This window comes from Papio anubis, chromosome 9 (assembly GCF_008728515.1).
Source record: "Papio anubis isolate 15944 chromosome 9, Panubis1.0, whole genome shotgun sequence".
In the NCBI taxonomy this organism is placed as follows: Eukaryota; Metazoa; Chordata; class Mammalia; order Primates; family Cercopithecidae; genus Papio; species Papio anubis.
Window position 1 is genome coordinate 59,122,351 of NC_044984.1, and position 21,890 is coordinate 59,144,240.

At 42.1% G+C, this 21,890-nt stretch overlaps 1 protein-coding gene and 1 pseudogene across 1 annotated transcript in view; both read right to left on the bottom strand.

The window, feature by feature from the left end:
- GNS (glucosamine (N-acetyl)-6-sulfatase) overlaps positions 1–18,667 on the bottom strand; it is a 42,207-nt gene extending 23,540 nt beyond the window's left edge. Inside the window, exons 1-7 of the mRNA XM_031650600.1 lie at positions 18,315–18,667; positions 11,317–11,376; positions 6,720–6,926; positions 4,669–4,734; positions 3,835–3,933; positions 2,172–2,339; positions 182–264 (exon numbers count right to left, since the gene is read on the bottom strand). Of these exons, the coding sequence (XP_031506460.1) occupies positions 182–264; positions 2,172–2,339; positions 3,835–3,933; positions 4,669–4,734; positions 6,720–6,926; positions 11,317–11,376; positions 18,315–18,506 (875 nt within the window). The 5' untranslated portion in view covers positions 18,507–18,667. The remainder of the gene's footprint in view (positions 1–181; positions 265–2,171; positions 2,340–3,834; positions 3,934–4,668; positions 4,735–6,719; positions 6,927–11,316; positions 11,377–18,314) is intronic.
- Positions 18,668–20,068: 1,401 nt separating this feature from the next.
- Positions 20,069–20,188, bottom strand: LOC116269085 (annotated as a pseudogene).
- Positions 20,189–21,890: the final 1,702 nt, after the last annotated feature.

Sequence of the window (21,890 nt, forward strand, 5' to 3'; positions counted from 1 at the left end):
AAAGGCCACCTCATTGAGTGTAAAGGAATGTCTCTGCTTCTGGTGCCCCGAAGCCTCTCTCCCACTGACCTGCTTCCCTCTATTTTTGTTTCAGAGACAACAATGTGGTGGTCCCCTCTTCATGAGCTGATTTGTAGAGTCCTTAAAACAACTCAGATTGTTATGTAGCAGCAGCTCTTACCTTTTCCTAAATGCATTATCTAAAAACTGTATTGAAGAATTAGTCATTGGAGTCTTGGCTTGCCTAATTAACCAGTGCTTGTTCTAAAATTTAGAAGGAAAAAAATGTTAACACCAAGTCACCACAGTCAAACAAAATACTGGATTACTAGGGTAGATAAATAGAATCATTTCACTCATAATTCAGTAAGAAGGAACTAATTGGAACCTGTTTAAGCAACTTCAGACCTTCTCTCCCTTCCTGCATTCCTAAAATAGAAATTTCTGCAGATTAACTCAATCTCTCATTTTTCAGCTTCCCAGCACCTCCCAAACCATAAAAGGTCTTGGCTCCTCTGTTAGCAGCATTAAGAAATTTTAGAGGATGTCACTGGGAAACTACTGGCTAAAACGAGATTACATTTACAACTCTGATTTTATGCCTTTGGTCTACTACAATTACAAAATGGGCACGTAACTTTACCTTTCTCTAAGTTGCTTTTTTTGAGACAGAGGTGGAGGTTGCATTGAGCCAAGATCGCACCACTGCACTCCAGCCCAAGGCCAAGCTAGAGTGCAGCGGCGCCCACCTCGGCTCACTGCAACCTGTGCCTCCCGGATTCATGTGATTTTCATGCCTCAGCCACCCGAGTAGCTGGGATTACAGGCGTGCACTACATCTGTCTAATTTTTGTATTTTCAGTAGAGATGGGGTTTCATCATGTTCGCCAGGCTGGTCTTGAACTCCTGGCCTCAAGTGATCCTCTTGCCTTGGCCTCCCAAAGTGCTGGGATTACAAGCATAAGCCACCGCACCTGGTCTGCCTTCCTCTAAGTTTTGCCTAGCCAAGACATCGGTCACCCTAGATCCTAAGGAAAAATCTTATTACAGCAATTTCCTAAAACTTCAAGTCTAAATCTGGAGGGCCCTCCCATTTAAACAAAAACATCCCCATATACTATCCTCTCTTCTCTATTCGTAAAACCCTAAGCCACCATATCTCAAACTATGTTCCTCAAAGTGTTACTAAGTTTGGGAAATGCTATATAGCATATCCTCCTGCTAGAAATTCACATTCGATCATGAATAACTCTGAGAAGTCCTGCAGCAGAGTGACTTATTTAACTCAAACTTTCCAAACTTACTTGACCATGGGAACTTTTTATTAACTTCTTTTGGAACACAGATTGCGAATGGTCCTCTAATTTAAAACCCAGTTCACTCAGCTTTGAAATTGTATTTAACAAGCACTTGCCCATAATGTGCCAGGCAATATGCTAATTGTTTCTATGTACTTGAATTCATACAGTAGTTCATAAGGGATCAAGAGCTCCCACTTCACATGAAAAAATGCAGTTAAGCATCGTGCTCATGGTCAGAACTGAGCTAGAAAGTGGTAGTTCTGAGTCTGACTTTATGACTCCTTCTTTCTATAACCTTACAAGGAATTACAATTTCTGGATAACAGACCTGAGGCAATGGAGGCCTTCCATCTTTGAACCAGGGAACTGTCTATACACCAAGCCAAATGAAGTATAAGTAATTGGCACATGAGGCAAACATATGGGTTGTCGTGGCTTTTAATCATGTCACCTGGTTTTTTTTCCATTCAACTTCCCTTTCCATCCATATTGCTCTGTGCCACCCCTTCTTCCCATGCCTCAAAGGCTAGTGAGAGCCACCAGGAGGCTGGTGCAGTCCCGGCTATGCCAGGAGGGAGGAGAGCCTGCACAGAGGTTACCAGGAGAGCCTGAGTGATATGCCTGTAAATTGGGAAGGATGGCATTCTTTACCATTCCCTGTCAACTATCCAGCTGCTCAATGGATGTGTAGCAGGAACTTTATCTGTACTTGCAATGCAAGTATACTATCGGTTGTACTAGGAACGGATGCAATTACCTCTAAAACATTGTGAAGAAAAACCCACTACATGGCTCAAAGGCTTCCTGACAAGTATATCATATAGTTAATTATACTGAGTACGGCTGAATACAAGGGATGCGGGAAGCTACCATTCCATGGATGTTGAAGTTCTTGTTTCTTGGTGCAAAGACATTCTGGAAGGCCTTCTGGTACTGAGGTGCAGCTGTCCAAGGAGAATGAGGCGCTGGAGTGGCGATCATCATGAAGAAGGGCTCAAAGTTGGACTTGTAGTCCAGAAAGTCCAAGGACACATTAGCCTGACACATAAAAAGATTTGTCATCTCCTACCTTGCTCAATAGATGAGTATTTAATAGATAAATGTCTTCTGGTGAGCAGACAGCACAGGGTCTTACTAGCTTTTAAGCAATCTTAGCACATGATCTCATGTCATAGCCATTTGCAAGCATATTGTTGGAACAAATATATTTGGTTTTTAGGCAATACTTTAAAGACTGAGAAGCATACCAACATAAGAAGGCAATGAAGATCTTGATGATTTTATATGACCTAGAAATCATGTCTCCCACAAAGAAGGAAACAGTAACTTGGCCATTTTAGTATTAACTTACACTAATGGAGATTATGGTATCTACATGTGATGCCTTAAAGAATGTAAAAAGAGAGTCAACTTAAAACGGTGGGAAAGGTAGATTAAGTTACCTTAAACTTATGAAAATATGCAGAAAGTAGATGTCATAAATTATGCACTGAAGTAGCTAAGTGAATAACATTAGATTCAAATACATCCCACTAGAGCTTTAATACATGGACTTACATTTTTCCTTTGCTTATCAGAAGATACTTTATGAAAATGAAAGCATGCTACATATATATTGCTTTTCATTGTTCTGAAGTAATTTCATTTATTCCCAACAATAACTCAAAAGATACTGACTGTATCTATCTCCTATAACCCCTCCATCTACCTTTCACTCCAGTCCCATCAGCTTCCTTGTGGTTTCTCAAATATGCCAGGTACACTCCTGCCTCAGGGCCCTCCCACTTACTGTTCCCTGACTCTGTAGCACTATTCCCCAGATCTGCACAGCTCATTCTTACCTACTTCGAGTTTCTGCTTAAATGTTATCTAAGTAACCTCATACCCTAACTTATTTCTCTAACTGATCACCAGCTAATGACACAACACATAAGACTGTGTGTGTGTAAGTAAAATTACCTTCCACAGAATCAGGGACTTTGCTTCATTTACAGCTGAATACTGGCTACACTAGGTGCTGAACTATTGAGTGAATGAATATATAATACTATGAAAGACTGTCGTTAGAAATGCCTCAGAATAGGAAAGTCCCAATTTAACCTGCTTTCAGTAATTTTTATATATAAATACCCAATGCCCAAATAAATCCAGTATCCCTATCCCTCCATCCTCATAATGGGGCCTGTGAAGCTGCCATCTTGTAGTTTGTGAGTAAAACTGGGGTCAAGAGTAGGTACCCTTACAAAGTAAAACCTCTACAAAGTAATCTCTATAGTCGACAAGATTAACCTTTGGAAAAGGGATTTGTTGCTGGAATTTCAAGAGCATTAGAGCTGAGCCTGGCTTATACACAAAGAAAACACCCTCAGGAGTTTGTAATCAGCTGGAAATACTCTTGGGCAGTTAGACCAAGTTACTGTGCATTTATATTACCCAACACAAACAAATAAGATTATAGGTTTTCTAGGCAGAGTCTTCAATCAAATGTGAGCCAACCCTGTAAGGACAGAGCTACAGGGCTTCTGCAACTCACCAAAACATCTGTCAGGTAGTCCACGCTATAGTTTTCACCATGCTTCCGTGCCTTCCCATTGATAGACAGGGTATAATTATAATACTTAGAATTCTTTTCCTATTAAAAAGAGGAAAGTCAAATTTGTTACGAGGTCAGTGCACAAAGTAGAAGTCTGAATCCATGCTGGGCTAAACTACACTCTGAGCAGTGATAAGACATTAAAAAGATAATTACTCAAGTCAATACTGAATTGGAGTTTTTGACTAGGGTTTTATTAAAGACAAGCACAGTTTCAATTGTACATTCTAGTTAAAAAGCCAGAAGTAGATCAGGTAGAAAAGCAAACTACTTTGCTAAACCATGTACAATGCAGGAAACACATCCCAGAAAGGACTGACTCACAAGTCAATAGACCTTTTTTTTTTTAAAAATACGAGACTGGGTCTCTCTGATGCCCAGACTGGAATGCAGTGGCACAATCATAGCTCACTGCGGCCTCAAATTCCTGGGCTCATGTGATCATCTTGCCTCAGCTTCCCGAGCAGCTAGGACTACAGGCACATGCCACCACACCCAGCTAATTTTAAAATTTTTTGTTGAGATGGGGTCTCGCCATTTTGCCCAGGCTGGTCTCGAACTCCTGAACTCAAGAGATCCTCCTGTCTCTGCCTCCCAAAGTGTTGGGATTCTAGGCATGAGCCACTACACGTGGCCACAAATCAATAAATTTTAAGGTTTTAAAATGACTAATTGTAATAGCAAATAAAGTTATGTCAATATCAGAGCTAAATTAAACATATTCTGCATCTGTAGGGCTGCATATAATTGTCAGTGACTTCAGTAATCACTCACCAAGGCATACCAGTAACTCCAACCCAGAGGAACGTGTTCTAGTCCACCTGCATCTGGGGCTCCGTACTGAAAAGCAAGACAAGTAGGGACAGTTACAAGTCCTTAGATATGACCAGACCAGAAAGAAACAGGAAATTTTAGAATCTTTTTAGCAGTGCCTGAAACAGACACTAGTCAAAAATAAACTCTAATAATCCTAGGAACTTCTAAAGCCGGAGTTGGCAAACTACAGCCAGTGAGCCAAATCTGGCCTGATGACTTCTGTATGAACAGCAAGCTAAGAATTTGTTTTAACAATTTTCAAATATAAAAGTTAATCAAAATAAGAATATTTTGTGAAATGTGACAATTATATAAATTCAAATTTTAATAATGATAAAGAGTTTTATTGGAAGACAGCCACATTCCTGTACATAGTGTAGTGTCTGTGGCTGCTTTCACGCTACAGTGGCAGAGCTGAATAGTAGCAACAGAGACATATGACCTGCAAGGCCTGAAATGTTTACTATCTCACCCACTACAGAAAAAGTCCACACAGCCTATCCCACGCAGCCTATTCATGGGGTGAATGCTGACCTGCTGATACCATAGACTGAATAGTCCAATTGACCCTAAGTAGTTCAAATAATCAGACTATGAGCTATTGACTTATTATACATTGAACATCCCAAATCTGAAAATCTAAAACTTTTTGAGTGCCAACATGACACTCAAAAGAAATGTTCACTGGAGCACTTCACATTTTCAGATTTGGACTGTTTCAGATTTGGACTGTTCAATATCATGCATACATTTCAAAATCCAAAAAATCTGAAACGCAAAATACTTCTGATCCTAAGCATTTTGGATAAGGGATAATCTGTATTTCAGTTGCCCTGCAGATAAAACCCACTTTTCGAACTTGATTTATCTGATGAGATGAATAAAATAAAGAAACCACAGAATTATCCCCCTTTATCCTTACAAGGTTTAATGCCATCCACTTAAGGCAGAATTTAATCCCTGAAAACAAAATCTTTCTACTTTAATGGGCTCTTAATTTTATATACACATCAGATGTCCTTCAACATGCAAAGCAGTGTAAGCTGTCTTTATGACCCACAGCCCCAACCAAATGACCCAGTATCCACAGTTCCTAGTTCTCATGATCCTTTTCAAACTGACTCATCTTCCTGCAGACTCACAAGGTTGCAGATTCCCCCAATTATTGGGGGGAGGGGAGAATTAACAGAAAATCCAGATCAGGTATTAAGATCTCTAGCAACTACAGATAAAGAGTATAAGTACATTTTCTCTTTGTCTTGAACCCCTAGTTTAACTGTAAGAGCTAACCCCAAACATTCTGAAACAAACTATTTCCTTTAAGCTTGGACTCTGGGTAACAGCTAAGGCCAGTGTGTGAATGTGGGCACATGGAATCTAGCCTTGACAGGTCACCAGGCGTATCCCTCCATCTAGGTCTACAAGGCTGGTGTACCAGCTGCTGGCCATATACTTTAATGACCTGCAGGACCCTGACTCTGGGTACTTCATCACTAATCTCTCCACATTTTGTTGCCACTTTTCACATTACAAAATGAGTTAAGCATTAAGTTGTTATAATTCAGAAAAGATTCTAAAAATCTGAGGAAAGATTCTAAGATGAAAAAATGTCTTCAGTTAGGTACTGGTAACAGGGAATGGAAACAAAGATACCATGACAGCCACATGACAAACAGAATTCCTGAGGAAAAAGGGATGATGCATCAGACAGCAGCACTCTTAGGACAATTTTTAAATACATGCTCCTGGGACTACTGAAAGGAAGAACAAGTACCCACATCATATAAATACACTGTACTTACCCAAATCATGTAAATATGTACATGTGTACTTATATGAACATATTTACATGATGTGGGTACTTGATCTTGCTTAACAGGCAGATTCACAGAAAACAGCGTACACCAAGAAATCCTTTAACATTAATTGATACTAATAATAAAATTAACATGAATTATATTCACATTTTAAAAGTCATTATAAAAAAAGAAAGAGATCATTCAACATACCTCATTTAAGTATTTCCCTGCAAAAAAGGTCTGATAACCACACATTGATCTGAGAATTGCTGGGAAAGTATTTGGTTCTTGGATCTTCTGCCAGGACTTGCTACTGCAGTTCCCCTCTAGAGTGTTGTTCACAACATGATGATTATGTGGGTACTTTCCTGTCAGGATACTGGCTCTGCTGGGGCAGCAGAGAGCACTTGGCACATACTACAAAGGAAAGGAAGCAAAAAGGACAAAGTCACACAAGAAAGATGAACTTCTCATCATTGCTAAAGAGGGTAAAGAAAAGCTCCTTAATACTCTAACTTCAAATATGTTGTTTCTCATGGAATATATGTATTTTTTTCTACACATGACATACTTCAGGGCTGCTTTAAGTCACATAGTGGAGACATCAAAGCAGATAAAACAAACTGAGAATACAGATTTCTTTTTCAAGTGGCTTCTTTCTGCAGGATAATAGTAATTCTATTCTCATCCGCCATAGAGGTTTTTTTTTTTTTTTTTTTTTTTTTTTTTGAGGCAAGGTCTCACTCTGTCACCCAGGCTGGAGTGCAGTGGCACAAGCACAGCTCACTGCAGCCTCGACTTCCTGGCGCAAGTGATCCTCCCAAACAGCCTGGAGTACAGGCGCTTGCCACCACTCCTGGCTTTTTTTTTTCATTTTTTTATTTGTAGAGATAACATTCTTCCTATGTTGTCCAGGCTCATCTAAAACTCCTGGATTCAAGTGATCCCTCCACCCTGGCCTCCCAAAGTGCTGGGATTACAGGTGTGAGCCACTGCACCCAGCCAGAAATAATATTTATACATGAGGAGCACAGCATGGTGAGAGACGGGTCTTAACCAAAGATAGAATACTACCAGGATCTAATTGAGACACAGTGGTTCATTTGCAGGCTGATCTGCAGCTTTACACATTTCCTATATCACTTTAAACACTGGACACAGACTTTTTTCCCTACTGTAATTATATTTCCATTAGCTACTGTCAGCAACAGACTTTCCCCATTCTACCCAATCATATTGGTCCACATCACCCAGCCACTTCACAGAAAGGTAATACTAGCTTACACTTGGACCAGCAGAGAAGGAATGAGCATTTGAGCACAGACTCATGCCAAAATTGGGTATTATCCTTTTAATACTAGCAAGCCTTTTTGCCTTTCAAATTCGATTTGGCATTTTAAAATAACAGTGAGGATGAACATTCTCCACAGGTACCGACCAACTGTTTGTGTGTTCATATGCTTTGCTCATTTTTTTCCTCTAGGGCTGTTGGCCTCTTGTTACATAAGATTTAAGTTAAGGAAGAATTCAGTCATGATACAAATACTTCCCATTTTTACTTTTGCCTTTTAATTTTATTAGATGTTTGACTTCTTAAGTTTAAATTGGCAACTCTTAACTCTTTCCCTTTTTGCTTTCTGATCAATTTTATAGCCAGTACACAGTTTATCTTAATATTACATTTTGGCATCTGGTAGAGCAATTTCTTTTTTTTGAGACAGTCTTACTCTGTCACTCAGGATGGAGTACAGTGGTGCGATCTCAGCTCACTGCAACCTCCGCCACCTCAGGGTTAAGCAATCCTCCCACCCCAACTTACCAAAGTAGATGGGACCACAGACAGGCACCACCATGCCTGTATTTTGTTGTTGTTGTTTTGAGACGGAGTCTCACTCTGTTGCCCAGGCTGGAGTGCAGTGGCACAATCTCGGCTCACTGCAACCTCCACCTCCCGGGTTCAAGCAATTCTCCTGCCTCAGCCTCCCGAGTAGCTGGGTTTATAGGTGCCCGCCACCACGCCTGGCTAATTTTTTGTATTTTTAGTAGAGATGGGGTTTCACCATGTTGGGCAGGCTGGTCTTGAACTCCTGACCTCAGGTGATCCGCCCGCCTAGGCCTCCCAAAGTGCTGAGATTACAGGTTTGAGCCACTGTGCCCGGCCCAATGCCCAGGTATTTTTAAGTATTTTTAGTAGATATAGGATCTTGCCATGTTGCCCAGGCTGGTCTCAAACTCCTGAGCTCAAACAATCCACCTGCCTCAGCCTCCTAACGTGCTAGGATTATACAGCCACTGTAATTTTTTTAAAAAATTACTTTGATTATTCTCATCTATTTATTATTCCAGATAACTTTTGGAATCGTTTGAGTCTAAAACAATCTTGTTAAGATTACAACTAGAATAAACATTTTATTATATAATATTGTGTCTTAGTTGAGCACAGTGGCTCACATCTGTAATCCCAGCTATTTGGGAAGCTGAAGCAGAGGATTACTTGAGGCCAGGAGTTTGAGACCAGCCTGAGCAATAGAGCGAGACCCTATCTCTAAAAAAAAGTGGAAAAAAATTAGGCGAGTGTGGTGATGCATGCCTGTAGTCCCAGTTACTTGGGAAGCTGAGGCAGGAGGATTGTCTGAACCCAGGAGTTTGAGTTCAGGTCTTCAGTGAGCTATGCCACTGCACTCCAACATGGGCGACAGACTGAGACCCTGTCTCAAAAAAAAAAAAAAAAAAGGAAAAGAAATGTATATAAAATGATGTGCATATCTATGTATCAAATATTTTTTATCTTACCACTCACATCATTTTGTAACTTACATAGGTCATAGCCATTTCTGGCCCCAACCAGTTACTCTTAGAGAGTTTATAAATTATAAATGAGGTCGGGCATGGTGGTTCACACCTGTAATCCCAGCACTTGTGGGAGGCCGAGATGGGAGGATCACTTGAGCTCAGGGGTTCCAGACCAGCCTGGGCTACATAGTGAGTGAGACCTTTTCTCTACCTTTATATAAAATAAAAATAAACAATTATGAATATTTTCTTTGTCTCCCACCTTCTATTTTTCTAACTGATTACATGGAAGAAAAAAAATTCATTTTTTCATTTTTATCTTGAATTCTAGTGATTTTAAAGGGTTTTCAATAATTCTCCTGTGTTCCTAGATAGAAAATCCAAACAATCAGAAGTAATTTTTCCAATATTTTTACCTCTTATTTCCATAAGACTTATGACAATGACTAGTCGGAACAACATTAAATGGAGCACTTGTTTCATCCCTAACAACAATGCCCTGAGTCTTTTACCTTATGTATTTGAAATAGTCATCATAGTCAGGATGTATTCTTATAATTGCTTAATACATTACCAGGAAAGAATGCTAAAATTTCAGAGTATTTTCTAGTATCTATTGGGAAGAACAATAAATTTTCCTTCTTTCAATTACTTGTATCATGTTGGTAGACATATAATAAGCAACACCACGTAGTATATACTATAAGAAGTCAGGCATTGGCCGGGCGCAACGGCTCATGCCTGTAATCCCAGCACTCTGGGAGGCCACGAGGTCAGGAGATCGAGACCACCCTGGCTAACACAGTGAAACCCCATCTCTACTAAAAAAAATACAAAAAGTTGGCCGGGTGTGGTGGCAGGCGCCTGTAGTCCCAGCTACTTGGGAGGCTGAGGCAGGAGAGTGGCATGAACCTGGGAGGCGGAGCTTGCAGTGAGCTGAGATCGTGCCATTGCAATCCAGCCTGGGTGACAGGGCGAGACTCTGCTTCAGAAAAAAAAAAAGAACTCAGGCATTGGCTAGGGCAAGGTAGCTCATGCCTGTAATCCCAGCACTTTGGAAGGCCAAGGAGGGCAGATCACTTGAGGTCAGGAGTTCAAGACCAGCCTGGCTAACATGGTGAAACCCCGTATCTACTAAAAATACAAAAAATTAGCAGGGCATGGTGGTGGGTGCCTGTAATCTCAGCTACCCAGAGGGCTGAGGCAGGAGAATTGCTTGACCCCGGGAGGCGGAGGTTGCAGTGAGTCGAGATCGCGCCACTGCACTCTAGCCTGGGCGACAAAGCGAGACTCCATCTCAAAAAAAGAAAAAGAAAAAGAAAAAAAAGAAGTCGGGCACTGACAAAAGTGCTCTACACCTATTAACTCAACCTCACAACAACTCTGAAGATGATTTTGGTACTCCCTTTTATAAATGGGGAGGAAATGGGCCAGAGAGGTTAGTTTGTCCAAGGTCACACTGCTAGAAAAGAGGCAGAGAGGGTATTCCAGACTAGGCGGTCTGGCTCCAGAGTCTGAGCACTTAAACTTAACACTGTGCTACTATTCAAGGAATTTCCCTTACATTCCTAGACTACCATTCACTTGGTTATGTACATGGTTCTTGAAAATGAATTGATACTTTATTTTGAATTTCTGCATCTATATTTATGGGGTGTGTGTGTTGCTATTTGTCAGTTTTGGCTATCAGGGTTAATTGGGTTTTTACCATGGAAAAGTTTACACAGCATACATATATCTTGATTTTTTTATAATCCATTTTCAAACCTCAAATGGTGAGGTTTAAAATAAAATTCCCTAGTTCTGAGACTGGCTTAGAAATATCTGCAATTCATCTTCAATTGATAAGAGGCAATATTTCAACGAAAAGAGTTTATCACATTAAATAAATCCTTCAGATCAGGCATTTAACAAGGAAAAAACCACATAGATCATACCAGATTCTCGAGAAGAGTGTTTCTTCTTAGAATACAAACAGTTAAATTAACAAAATTGAATTAGCTTTCAAACTTACAGCGCTGGAAAAAGTCATCCCCATCTCTCCGATGAGAGCTTTGGTTTTCTTCAGTGGTGTCTGTAAAAGTAAGTAATTATCCATTAAACAATTTATTCCAATAAATTGAGACACACAGGCCAGAATTCCTGTTTGGTTACATCTTACTCAATCTTTTATTCCCAAATGGTCAGCTCTAAGCAACAGCCAAAGACAGTCCTGTATGATTCTAGAGACAGGTTTGGTTCCAGCCAGCTCCATCCTGTGTAGAAGTGCAGGAGGTCAAAATGCTTGCAGGAAGGGAAAGTTCAGTCAATGGCAATAACATCTTTGTGCCCTTATTAGTCATCTGCCCCCATATAAGGCAGAGAGGGCAGACCTATTTCCATGAATTAATCTTTAGAAGTAGGATGTGGGAAATGATATACAAAGGGAACCTTCCGCCCTATAGAACAGAAGTAAGACAACAGTTGGATTCTGAAAGCCAGACAAGGCCCCAGGGCTGAGACTGATTCAAACCTCACACACTCAGTGGTGGAGGTCAGACGCACACTGTTCAACTACCAGCTACTGTTGTCTGCATAGACCCACCAGCACCTCAGGATAAGGACTTGAACCAGGTGGTAAGCAGGTGTACACAGAACACTGTCAGGCAAAAGGCTACTCAGAAACTACTTTATGTCCTGCTTTTCATCTTTTGTTCAAAATCTAAGATCCTTACAAGTACAGAGACAATTAAGTTCCCCCTAGAGTGAGGACAAACATATGAAGAGTCATTTAAATACGAATAAAAGGAATACTAATATTCTTCAGATTCCAGACAAAAAAAGCACTATTGTAAGAGGTCATTTTAGTTGTAATATGAGTCAGTTCATGATGATTCTGAGATACCATTGAAATCTAAGACCATACTGAATGCAGTTTTAAGTATATTTTGTTGTGAAATAATTCCTTAAAGATCACTAATCTAAATATGTAAGCAGGTTAACAGGAGCCTCATTTTTAATAATGTATAAATGACTTTTCCCCATTGTTTTATATAAATACAAAACCTACGGAATCCATAAACTCAAAAGGATGAGGATTCTAACTTATCCAAAAAAAGCTCTGATAATTTCATGAGTAGATTCAGAAGAGGCTGTCAAGAGATGCCAGAGATGCAGAAGATCTTCGCCAACCTTCCGAAGCAAAGTCATCAACCATACTCTCCTCAAAGCCATCACTGGGTACCATCCTCAGGAAAAGAATACTGGGCTTAATGAGACACTGGCTTGATAAAAAAAAAAAAACCTGAGTTACTATGAGGACATTCGAAGATGAAATGAAGATTCAAAGAGTAAGTGGAGAAAAGGACCAGAGTTGACTGTATAGGACTTAATTGTCAAACTGATAAATATGTAAAACTATGAAAGAATATCTGATTTACGGTAATATTGTGTAATAACATTTATTAAACACAACGTGTGCCAGGCATTAATCTAGGCAGTGGTGGACAGAGGATAGTCCTTGCCCTCATGATCCCTGCACTCTCGGGGACTTAAAAGAACTAACAGGTAAACAATCAGTCATTTCAGGTGGTGATAAGTGCTGTGAAGAGAATAAACCAGGATGATGTGATTGCAGCTGGTGGGAGGAAAGGGGAACTACTTTAGATGGGTGGTCAGGAAAGGCCTCTCTTTCAGGAGGTAACTTGTACGGAGAGCCATGCGATGAGGAGTCAGTCACGCAAAGATTCAGAAGATGTTTCAGGCTGGGTATATAGCAATACAAGGGCTGCCAGAGGAAGGAGAGAGGCACCTGGGAGGAAACAGAGAAGCCAGTGTGGTGATGGAAGCAGCTTACTGAGGAGAAGGGAGAGGGAGGTAAGATGAGGTCAGAGAGGTAGGCAGGAGTCAGTGATGCAGGGCCATATAGGAATTTAGACTTTAGGCCCGGTGCAGTGGCTCACGCCTGTTTTCCCAGCACTTTAGAAGGCAGAGGCAGGAGGACTGCTTGAGACCAGGAGTTTGAGACCAGCCTGGGCAACATAGCAAGACCCTGGCTCTACAAAAAATACAAAAATTAGCTGGGCATGGTAGTGCATGCCCGTAGTCCCAGTTACTTGGGAGGCTGAGGTGGGAGGATTGCTTGTGCCCGGAAGTTTGAGGTTATAGTGAGCTATGACTGTACCACTGCAATCTAGCCTAGGCAAGAAGAGTGAGACTTTGTCTCAAAAAAAAGTTATTAACTGTCATCTTTATACTGCTAACAATAGTACAAAAGATAATAATCATCTGTGCTTAATTGAAAAAGTCCTAAACAAGAAACCATACTGTACCCAAAATGTGTATGTGTCTCTATGCAAACTAGAAGGAAAAATGAATCCTTAAGATCTAGGCAAAGACAGCGGCTGATCAAGTTAAGGTCACGCAAGAGTCTTTAAGCAGTAGCCAATTTCATGTCCTCATGTGGGCAAACATGTTTCTCTGCTCACCCCAAGCAGAATCCTTTTCATTAAAACCCTAAAGAATCATTTACTTTCCTGGTTCCATGTATAGTTGTTCTGAAACGACACTTCTGATAATTCTGTGGCTAAAAATGGAAATTGTTTTGCTTTCAATTAAGCAATGACATATTTATTCTTCCCCGGCCTGGCACAGTGGCTCACACCTGTAATCCCACCACTTTGTGAGGCTTAAGTTGGCAGATCACTTGAGGTCAGGAGTTTGAGACCAGCCTGGCCAATGGTGAAACCCCATCTCTACCAGAAATACAAAAATTAGCCAGGCATGGTGGTGGGTGCCTGTAAACCCAGCTACTTTGGAGGCTGAGACAGGGGAATCGCTTGAACGTGGAAGACGGAGGTTGCAGTGGGCTGAGATGGCGCCACTGCACTCCAACCTCGGTGACAGAGCAAGACTCCATCTCAAAAAAAAAAAAAAAATTTCTTCCCCTACCTTTTATCATAGTTTCTTCCATCACTTGCCTGAGGTTTTGGCCAAATGTCACTTTTCTTTTTTTTTTTTTTTGAGACAGAGTCTCACTCTGTTGCCCAGGCTGGAGTGCAGTGGCGCGATCTCCGCTCACTGCAAGCTCCGCCTCCTGGGTTTACGCCATTCTCCTGCCTCAGCCTCCCGAGTAGCTGGGACTACAGGCACCCGCCACCACGCCCGGCTAATTTTTTTGTATTTTTTAGTAGAGACGGGGTTTCACCATGTTCGCCAGGATGGTCTCGATCTCCTGACCTCGTGATCTGCCTACCTCGGCCTCCCAAAGTGCTGGGATTACAGGTGTGAGTCACCACGCCAGGCCAATGTCACTTTTCTTAAATGATTTTTTTTTCCCCCTGAGATGGAGTCTTGCTCTGTCACCCAGGCTGGAGTGCAGTGGCACAATCTTGGCCCACTGCAACCTCCACCTCCTAGGTTCAAGTGATTCTCCCGCCTCAGCCTCCGGAGTAGCTGGGACTACAGGCACATGCCACCATGCCCGGCTAATTTTTGTATTTTTAGTAGAGACGGGGTTTCACCATGCTGGCCATGCTGGTCTTGAACTCCTGACCTCGTGATCTGCCCACCTCAGCCTCCCAAAGTGCTAGGATTATAGAGGTGAGCCACAGCGCCCAGCCGTGAATGATTTTTAAAAGAGCAACTTATGCTTCTGTGAAGAACAGTGTGTCCACCACACTACAATGATGTTTAAGTAAAATCAAGAAAGTGGTAAGAACAGTGTCCTGGCAAAATAAAAAATAAAAACAGAGTCCCACAGATACGTGGAACAAATACAATGAAATGTTAAAGATGATGCTACTATATAAAAGAACATTTCAAAGATGCCTGAAAAATTCCACTATAAATCTAAATCATGTTGTAAGCGCTATCTACAATCCTTTGACCTGAGTTAGTCTGGTAGGGGTTGACCACTGTTTATTTTGCCAACTATGGCAGCAATCTGCAATCTTTTTTAGGTTAGAGCTCTCTTTCCCCCAAAATGAAGATATTATATACAAAGTTGTACATGTAAATTAAGGAGTTCCATGATGTCACTGGCATCCCCGAATGTCACCTGCAGACTCACTGACCTATGATGTGATTATGCTGGTATGGGTATGTGGAATGAAATCTGATTATCATCACAGTATTCTAGAATAGGAGAAAAAGCATGGTACTCTGAGATCATAAGATACCCAGGCTTTGTCCAGTATTAGCTATGTGAACCTTAGTCATGTCACTTAACCACCTTCCAGTTTTAGTTTCCTTTTAAGATACGGATACTATGTACAGTAGAGGACTCCCGTGATGACTGAAGCACAAGTATAAAAATCCTCATGCTCTGCTCAGCTCCAAGTAAGTTCTCAAATGCTCTTGTCTTAGCTCTTCCCCTTGGAGTCCTGTTTGACAATTAGTGGTAGAATATTCTGAAAAAGGCTAGAAGAGAATCCAGAATTCTTGAGTTGGGAACATTAAATCTGACTTATCTCCTCTACTCGATTTTGGTACCTCTTTCCAGTAGAAACACTTATTTAAAAAAAATCTCGGCCGAGACAATGGCTCATGCCTGTAATCCCAGCACTTTGGGAGGCTGAGGTGGTGGGATTACTTGAGTCCAGGAGTTCAAGACCGGCTTGGGCAACCTGGAGAAATCCTGTCTCTACAAAATATTTAAAAATTAGCTGGACGTGGTGATGTGTGCCTGTAGTTCCAGCTACTAGGGAGACTGAGGCAGGAAGACTGCTTGAGACTAGGAGTTCAAGGCTGCAACGACCCTTGATTATACCACTGCCCTCCAGCCTGGATAACAGAGCAAGACCCTGACTCAAGAAATCTGCTGCTGGCTTAACGAAGCAAATTGGATTAACATACTAAAAGGAAGAGACCTCAAATACACACAGACTACAGCCGTGGTTTATAAGAATTGAAGAAACTGAACTTTGAATACCTCATATTTAAGTAAAGAATTTTGTTTTCAACACCTAAAAAAGCCTGACCTTTTAACTGAGTACTGTAGTCACTGCTAGAGAAGGCTTGCTTTTTCTGGACAAAACACTCTTCAAGGACACAATTTTTTTTGTTGTTTAAATAAAAAAGGAATGTTGTGAGCAGACAAGTAAGTGCAGTAGTTGGAAGAGTAGTGAAACTAAAGTGTAGGAGGAAAATTAAATCAAGACTGATGTCAACATGGCTTGGTAGAAACTAACAGACAATGAAGCATATATGGCAGGAAGAAGTGTGTAATCAAAATGCAAGCATCTTAAACATCAGCTATAAAAGACTCAAGCTCTTGAGCACAACCTAAGAAATATATTTTAGGCCGGGCGCGGTGGCTCAAGCCTGTAATCCCAGCACTTTGGGAGGCCGAGACGGGTGGATCACAAGGTCAGGAGATCGAGACCACCCTGGCTAACACGGTGAAACCCCGTCTCTACTAAAAAATACAAAAAAAAAAAAACTAGCCGGGCGAGGTGGCAGGTGCCTGTAGTCCCAGCTACTCGGGAGGCTGAGACAGGAGAATGGCGGGAACCCGGGAGGCGGAGCTTGCAGTGAGCTGAGATCCGGCCACAGCACTCCAGCCTGGGCAACAGAGCGAGACTCCGTCTCAAAAAAAAAAAAAAAAAAAAAAAAAAAGAAATATATTTTACAACTCGGGAAGAAAGATAGATAATGATTACCTTTATCAAGTGTAACACACACACTCACACACGGCCATTTTGTATTCTACTCTATTCCAGAGGAAATAAAAAACGTTGGTAGTCACTAAACTGATTTCACAACTCACTCACGGGTTGGGACCAGGGGTTTGAAGGACACTGAGCGAGGGTGTGTAACTACACAAGACGTTAGGAACATCTTGCCTGGAGTATTTCATAGTCTCAGCATTCAGCTGAAAGCAAAAAGAGAACTGAAACGAATAAAGCAATAAAACATTTGGTTTTAAAGCGTAGAGAGGAATGCTGAACCCACGGTTAGAGGACTCTGCCTCAACTACTCATGTCTTGGGCAAGTTGCTTTCTGGACCTCCATGGGGCAGGGGTTGGAGTGGATGTTTCCAAAGGTCACATATTCCAGAATTCTGCAATACACAAGCAAAATTAACTCGGGGGAAAAAAAAAAGAAGTCTTGTGACAACACCCATTAGATAGAAAATGAAACACTGACAGTCTCTAATGCAACAGTCAGGTGTTCAATCAGACTAATTGAATTTTCTTGATTCTTGTGAGGCAAAACACACCCTCAATAGTTCGACGGTCGGCCTACCAGATTAGTTCACTTCAGGCTTTTTTTTTTTTTTTTTTTTTTTTTTTAAGACGGAGTCTCGCTCTGTCGCCAGGCTGGCGTGCAGTGGCCCAACCTCGGCTCACTGCAACTTCCGCCTCCCGGATTCAAGCGATTCTCCTTCCCCAGCCACCCAAGTAGCTGGGACTACAGGTGTGCGCCACCACGCCCAGCTAATTTTTGTATTTCTAGTAGGGACGGGGTTTCACCATGTTGGCCAGGATGGTCTAGATCTCTTGACCTTGTGATCCGCCCGCCTCGGCCTCCCAAAGAGCTGGGATTACAAGAGTGAGCCACCGCGCCCGGCCCAGTCTTATTTTTATAGACATCAGATACAGACATTGTATACAGGCACAAATGTGGAGGTGGTCTAGGTCCCTCATAAAAGGGACTGGACTTGTCTTTGATCCTCTAATCCAAAAGAAAAACAATCAGGGTTTGAGTGCTTTTAGCCAGCACCTGATCCTCATTGGTTCAACCCATCCTCCACTGGTCTCCACATGTTTATCTTGAGATATTAACGTAAACTCCACAGCAGTACGGTCCAGAGTGGAAGCTGTGTGTGCTGTACGCAAGTGCCTCAATCCAGAAGGGAAAAGAGTGTTGCAGTCCCTAACACCGGCATAAAGGGCCTCACGTGGGAAAACCAAATCTACCCAGGGATAAGACAGCCAGTTCGGGGAGGGGGGATGGGCACCGGGAAAGAGAGCAAGAAACCGGGGAGTCAGCCCCAGAGATAGAGGGGCGGGGCAGAAACAGAAGAGTTACCATGCCGCCGAGCACTTCGTCCTGGTCGTCCGTGAGGAGCAGCACCACGTTGGGCCTCCGGGTTCCCGCTGCCACCCCGAAGACCCCCAGGCAGCCGCCCAGCACCAGTAGCAGCAGCGCTGGGCTGCAGGAGGGCAGGTGGCGGGGGCTGCCCTGCCGGAACCGACCTGGGGCTAGAGGCAGGAGCAGCATGGCGGACAGGCTCCGGGGTGACCCCGGGACGGGACGGAGGGACGCACAGGTAGCTGAAGGGCGAGAGGCCAACCAGCCGAAGGAAGAAAAAGCCGTGCCTTGAAGGCCGGTGGCTGGGGTCAGGCGTTTTCTCGCTAGGCGCGATCACGTGAGCCGGGGACAGGGGGCGGAGCACGCAGAGCGGTCACGTGACAGTCGGCGTGGGCGGGGCCGCGGACAGGCGCAGCCGGGAGGGAGGCACCAGGCAGTGGCGGAAAAGGGGCGGAGAACCGGAAAAAAGGGCGGAGAACCGGAAAAAGGTCGAGACCCGTGCATACCTCACGCGCAGGCTCGGGTTGCGTTCTGGTAGGACCTGTTTCTGAGTGCTTGGTGGGAAGATTTAAATTGAGGGAAGAGAAGATGAAAAGCAGGAAAGAGTTGGCAAATACTAAGCAACAGATTAAGGAAAAGAGGACTGTACTTAACAGATACTATTATCAGCTGGTAAGGAAAGTAGACTGTACCATATTTAATCTCCAAGTCGAGGGGCACTTACTCAAGGCCCAGATGTTTAATCGTTTTTTATTTTCTCTACAACTTGTGAAATAAGTCTTAACATTCTCATTTGGCTCAGCCATTAAATTTGGAACTGGATTCCAGTTCAGCTCTCTTAACTCGAAAGCCTGCTCTCTTAACTCCAAAGCCTGATTATGTTCTGCTTTCCTCAGCTGACATCGTAGTTTGAAACAATTTAGGGATGTCCTGATCCTAATGGTCCTTGCTGACTTTTTAAACACCCTCTTGGAAGATTTTGGAGGTTGTACAGATCGAACAAAAATCTTGAAACATGGTCATCCAACTGCATTATTAAGTAATCTTTAGCGGGGAATAGCCCTTGAAACTAGTTCCAGATATTTCTGTGGCTGCTCTGGAACAATTTGACTTTGCCCCTCTCCTGACGTCTATAAAAACAGAGCTGATCGGGCGCGGTGACTCACGCCTGTAATCCCAGCACTTTGGGAGGCTGAGGCGGGTGTATTACCTGAGGTCAGGAGTTTGAGACCAGCCTGGCCAACATGGCGAAACCCCGTCTCTACTAAAATACAAAAATTAGCCGGTCATGGTGGGACGCACCTGTAATCCCATCTACTCGGGAGGCTGAGGCACGAGAATGGCTTGAATCCGGGAGGCGGAGCTTGCAGTGAGCCACTGCACTCAGGCCTCAGGAACAGAGCGAGACTCTGTCTCAAAACAAACAAACAAACAAAAAATCACAGAGATCTTCCTGGCAAGGTGAACTGTCAAGTCATGTCCCCAGACTAATATAACAGGGTATAACCTCCTTGCTGGTAAAAGTATTTTCTCTGAGTTGATCTGTTTGCCAAGAAGAGTCTCTTAAAACTCGTGAAAACTATCCCAGAACTTAAAATATAATAAAAAATAAATAAAAATACAGAAACTCGTGAAAACACTATACTATAAGGTAAAAATAATGATGGAAACACTTTGAAACCTCATGTGTACAAGGATAGGGCTTATGCAAAAAAAAAAAAAGAATTACCTTTATTACTTTGTTTTTTTCACCACAGAGGAGTAATGTGCTGAGTCCTAACAAGGTTTGAGGTACGGGTTTGAGGTAGGGGTCGTTAACTCACACAATAGCGTGAAAACCCAATCATCAGGCTTATGAACCACAAAAGGATCTTAATACTGTTTTTTGTTTGTTTGTTTGTTTGTTTTTAAGTAAGCCTACAGAAGGCAAAATAAACTTTAAAAAAATTAAGTAGTTTTTCTGCAAGAAACAATTATGCCGGAAATATGGCCAGAGCAGTTCCTAGACAACCAGAATACTTGGTTACAACCTTGGCCTAGGCCAATTTTTCAAGCTAGTTAGAAGAACTAATCCTTAGGTAGTCACGTTTCAAGACTTCCAGGAAGACTTTCTTACACACAAAAAAAACCTATTTCACTGTATTGATGTCCCAAATTGTAAAATTGTTTCTTTTCTTTTCTTTTTTTTTTTTTTTTCAAGGTTAGATTATAAACTGTTTGAGGCCAGAAATTGTGTAATTAGTTGACCACTTTGTTCAGGATGCTGCTGTCAGAGGCGATTGAACCAGAGCAATTCCATCTTGAATAGGGGCTGGGTAAAATAAGGTTGAGGCCTGCTGTGCTGCATTCCCAGATGGTTATGCATTCTAAGTCACAGGATGAGATAGGAGGTCATAAAGATATAAGATACAGGATGCAGGTCATAAAGATCTTACTGATGAAACAGGTAGCAGTAAAGAAGCGGGCTAAAACCCACCAAAACCAAGAGGGTGATGAAAGTGACCTCTGCCCGTCCTCACTGCTAAACTCCCACCAGCACCATAATAGTTTATAAATGCCATGGGAATGTCAGGATGGTACCCTCTGTGGTCTAAAAAGGGGAGGCATGAATAATCCATCCCTTGTTTAGCATATCATCAAGAAATAACCATAAAAATGGGCAACCAGGAGCCTCGGGCTGCTCTGCCTATGGAGTAGGCATTCTTTTATTCCTCTACTTTCTTAATAAACTTGCTTTCACTTTACTCTATGGTCTTGTCCTGAATTCTTCCTTGCCTGAGATCCAAGAACCTTTTCTTGGTATCTGGATCAGGACCCCTTTCCGGTAACACTGCTACACTAGTGCCGAAGAGACACTGTCTCTCGTTCATGGAATTTGCAGTCTAATGGCAGAGAGATTGACAATCTAATCTTGTATCTTGTATATGATTACAAATAGACATGCTATGAAGGAAAAGTAAAGGGTGCAGTGAGCATTTAAGGTGGTGGGAGGCTCACTTAGTCTAAGGTGCCCTGAGGAAGTGATCTTTGAGTGAAATCTGAAGTTTGAGTAGGAGATAATTTGTTAATGGAGTATTGGGTGGAATGTCTCCTAAGCACAGAGTACAGCATATGGAAAGGTCCTGAGCTGGTGCATTGCAATAACTAGAAGAAGCCAGTGTGGTTAGAGCAGAGGGAGAGAGGTGGTGAGGACTTGGGTTTCTATAGTAAGGCTAATTGGAAATTACTGAAAGAATATAAGAGAAATATAATCATACATGAACTTTTAGAAGATCCTTTAGACTGTGGCATGAAGAACAGATTGGAAGAGGACAAGTATGGGTAAGGGTAGACCAATTAGGTGGAGAGAAAAGTAGCTAACAGGGGCAGATTCAAATTTTGTGGGGCCTGAAGTTTATGTGCATTTGGCGAGTGGGGGTTCTTTAAGAAAAAGAATAATAATTTTAGATACAAAAGTAGGTACACAACTGAATATGTACTTAGACTAAAACAAAATACAACGTTATACATTTTTAAAAGTTGAAAAATATAGGCCAGGCGCGGTGGCTCAAGCCTGTAATCCCAGCACTTTGG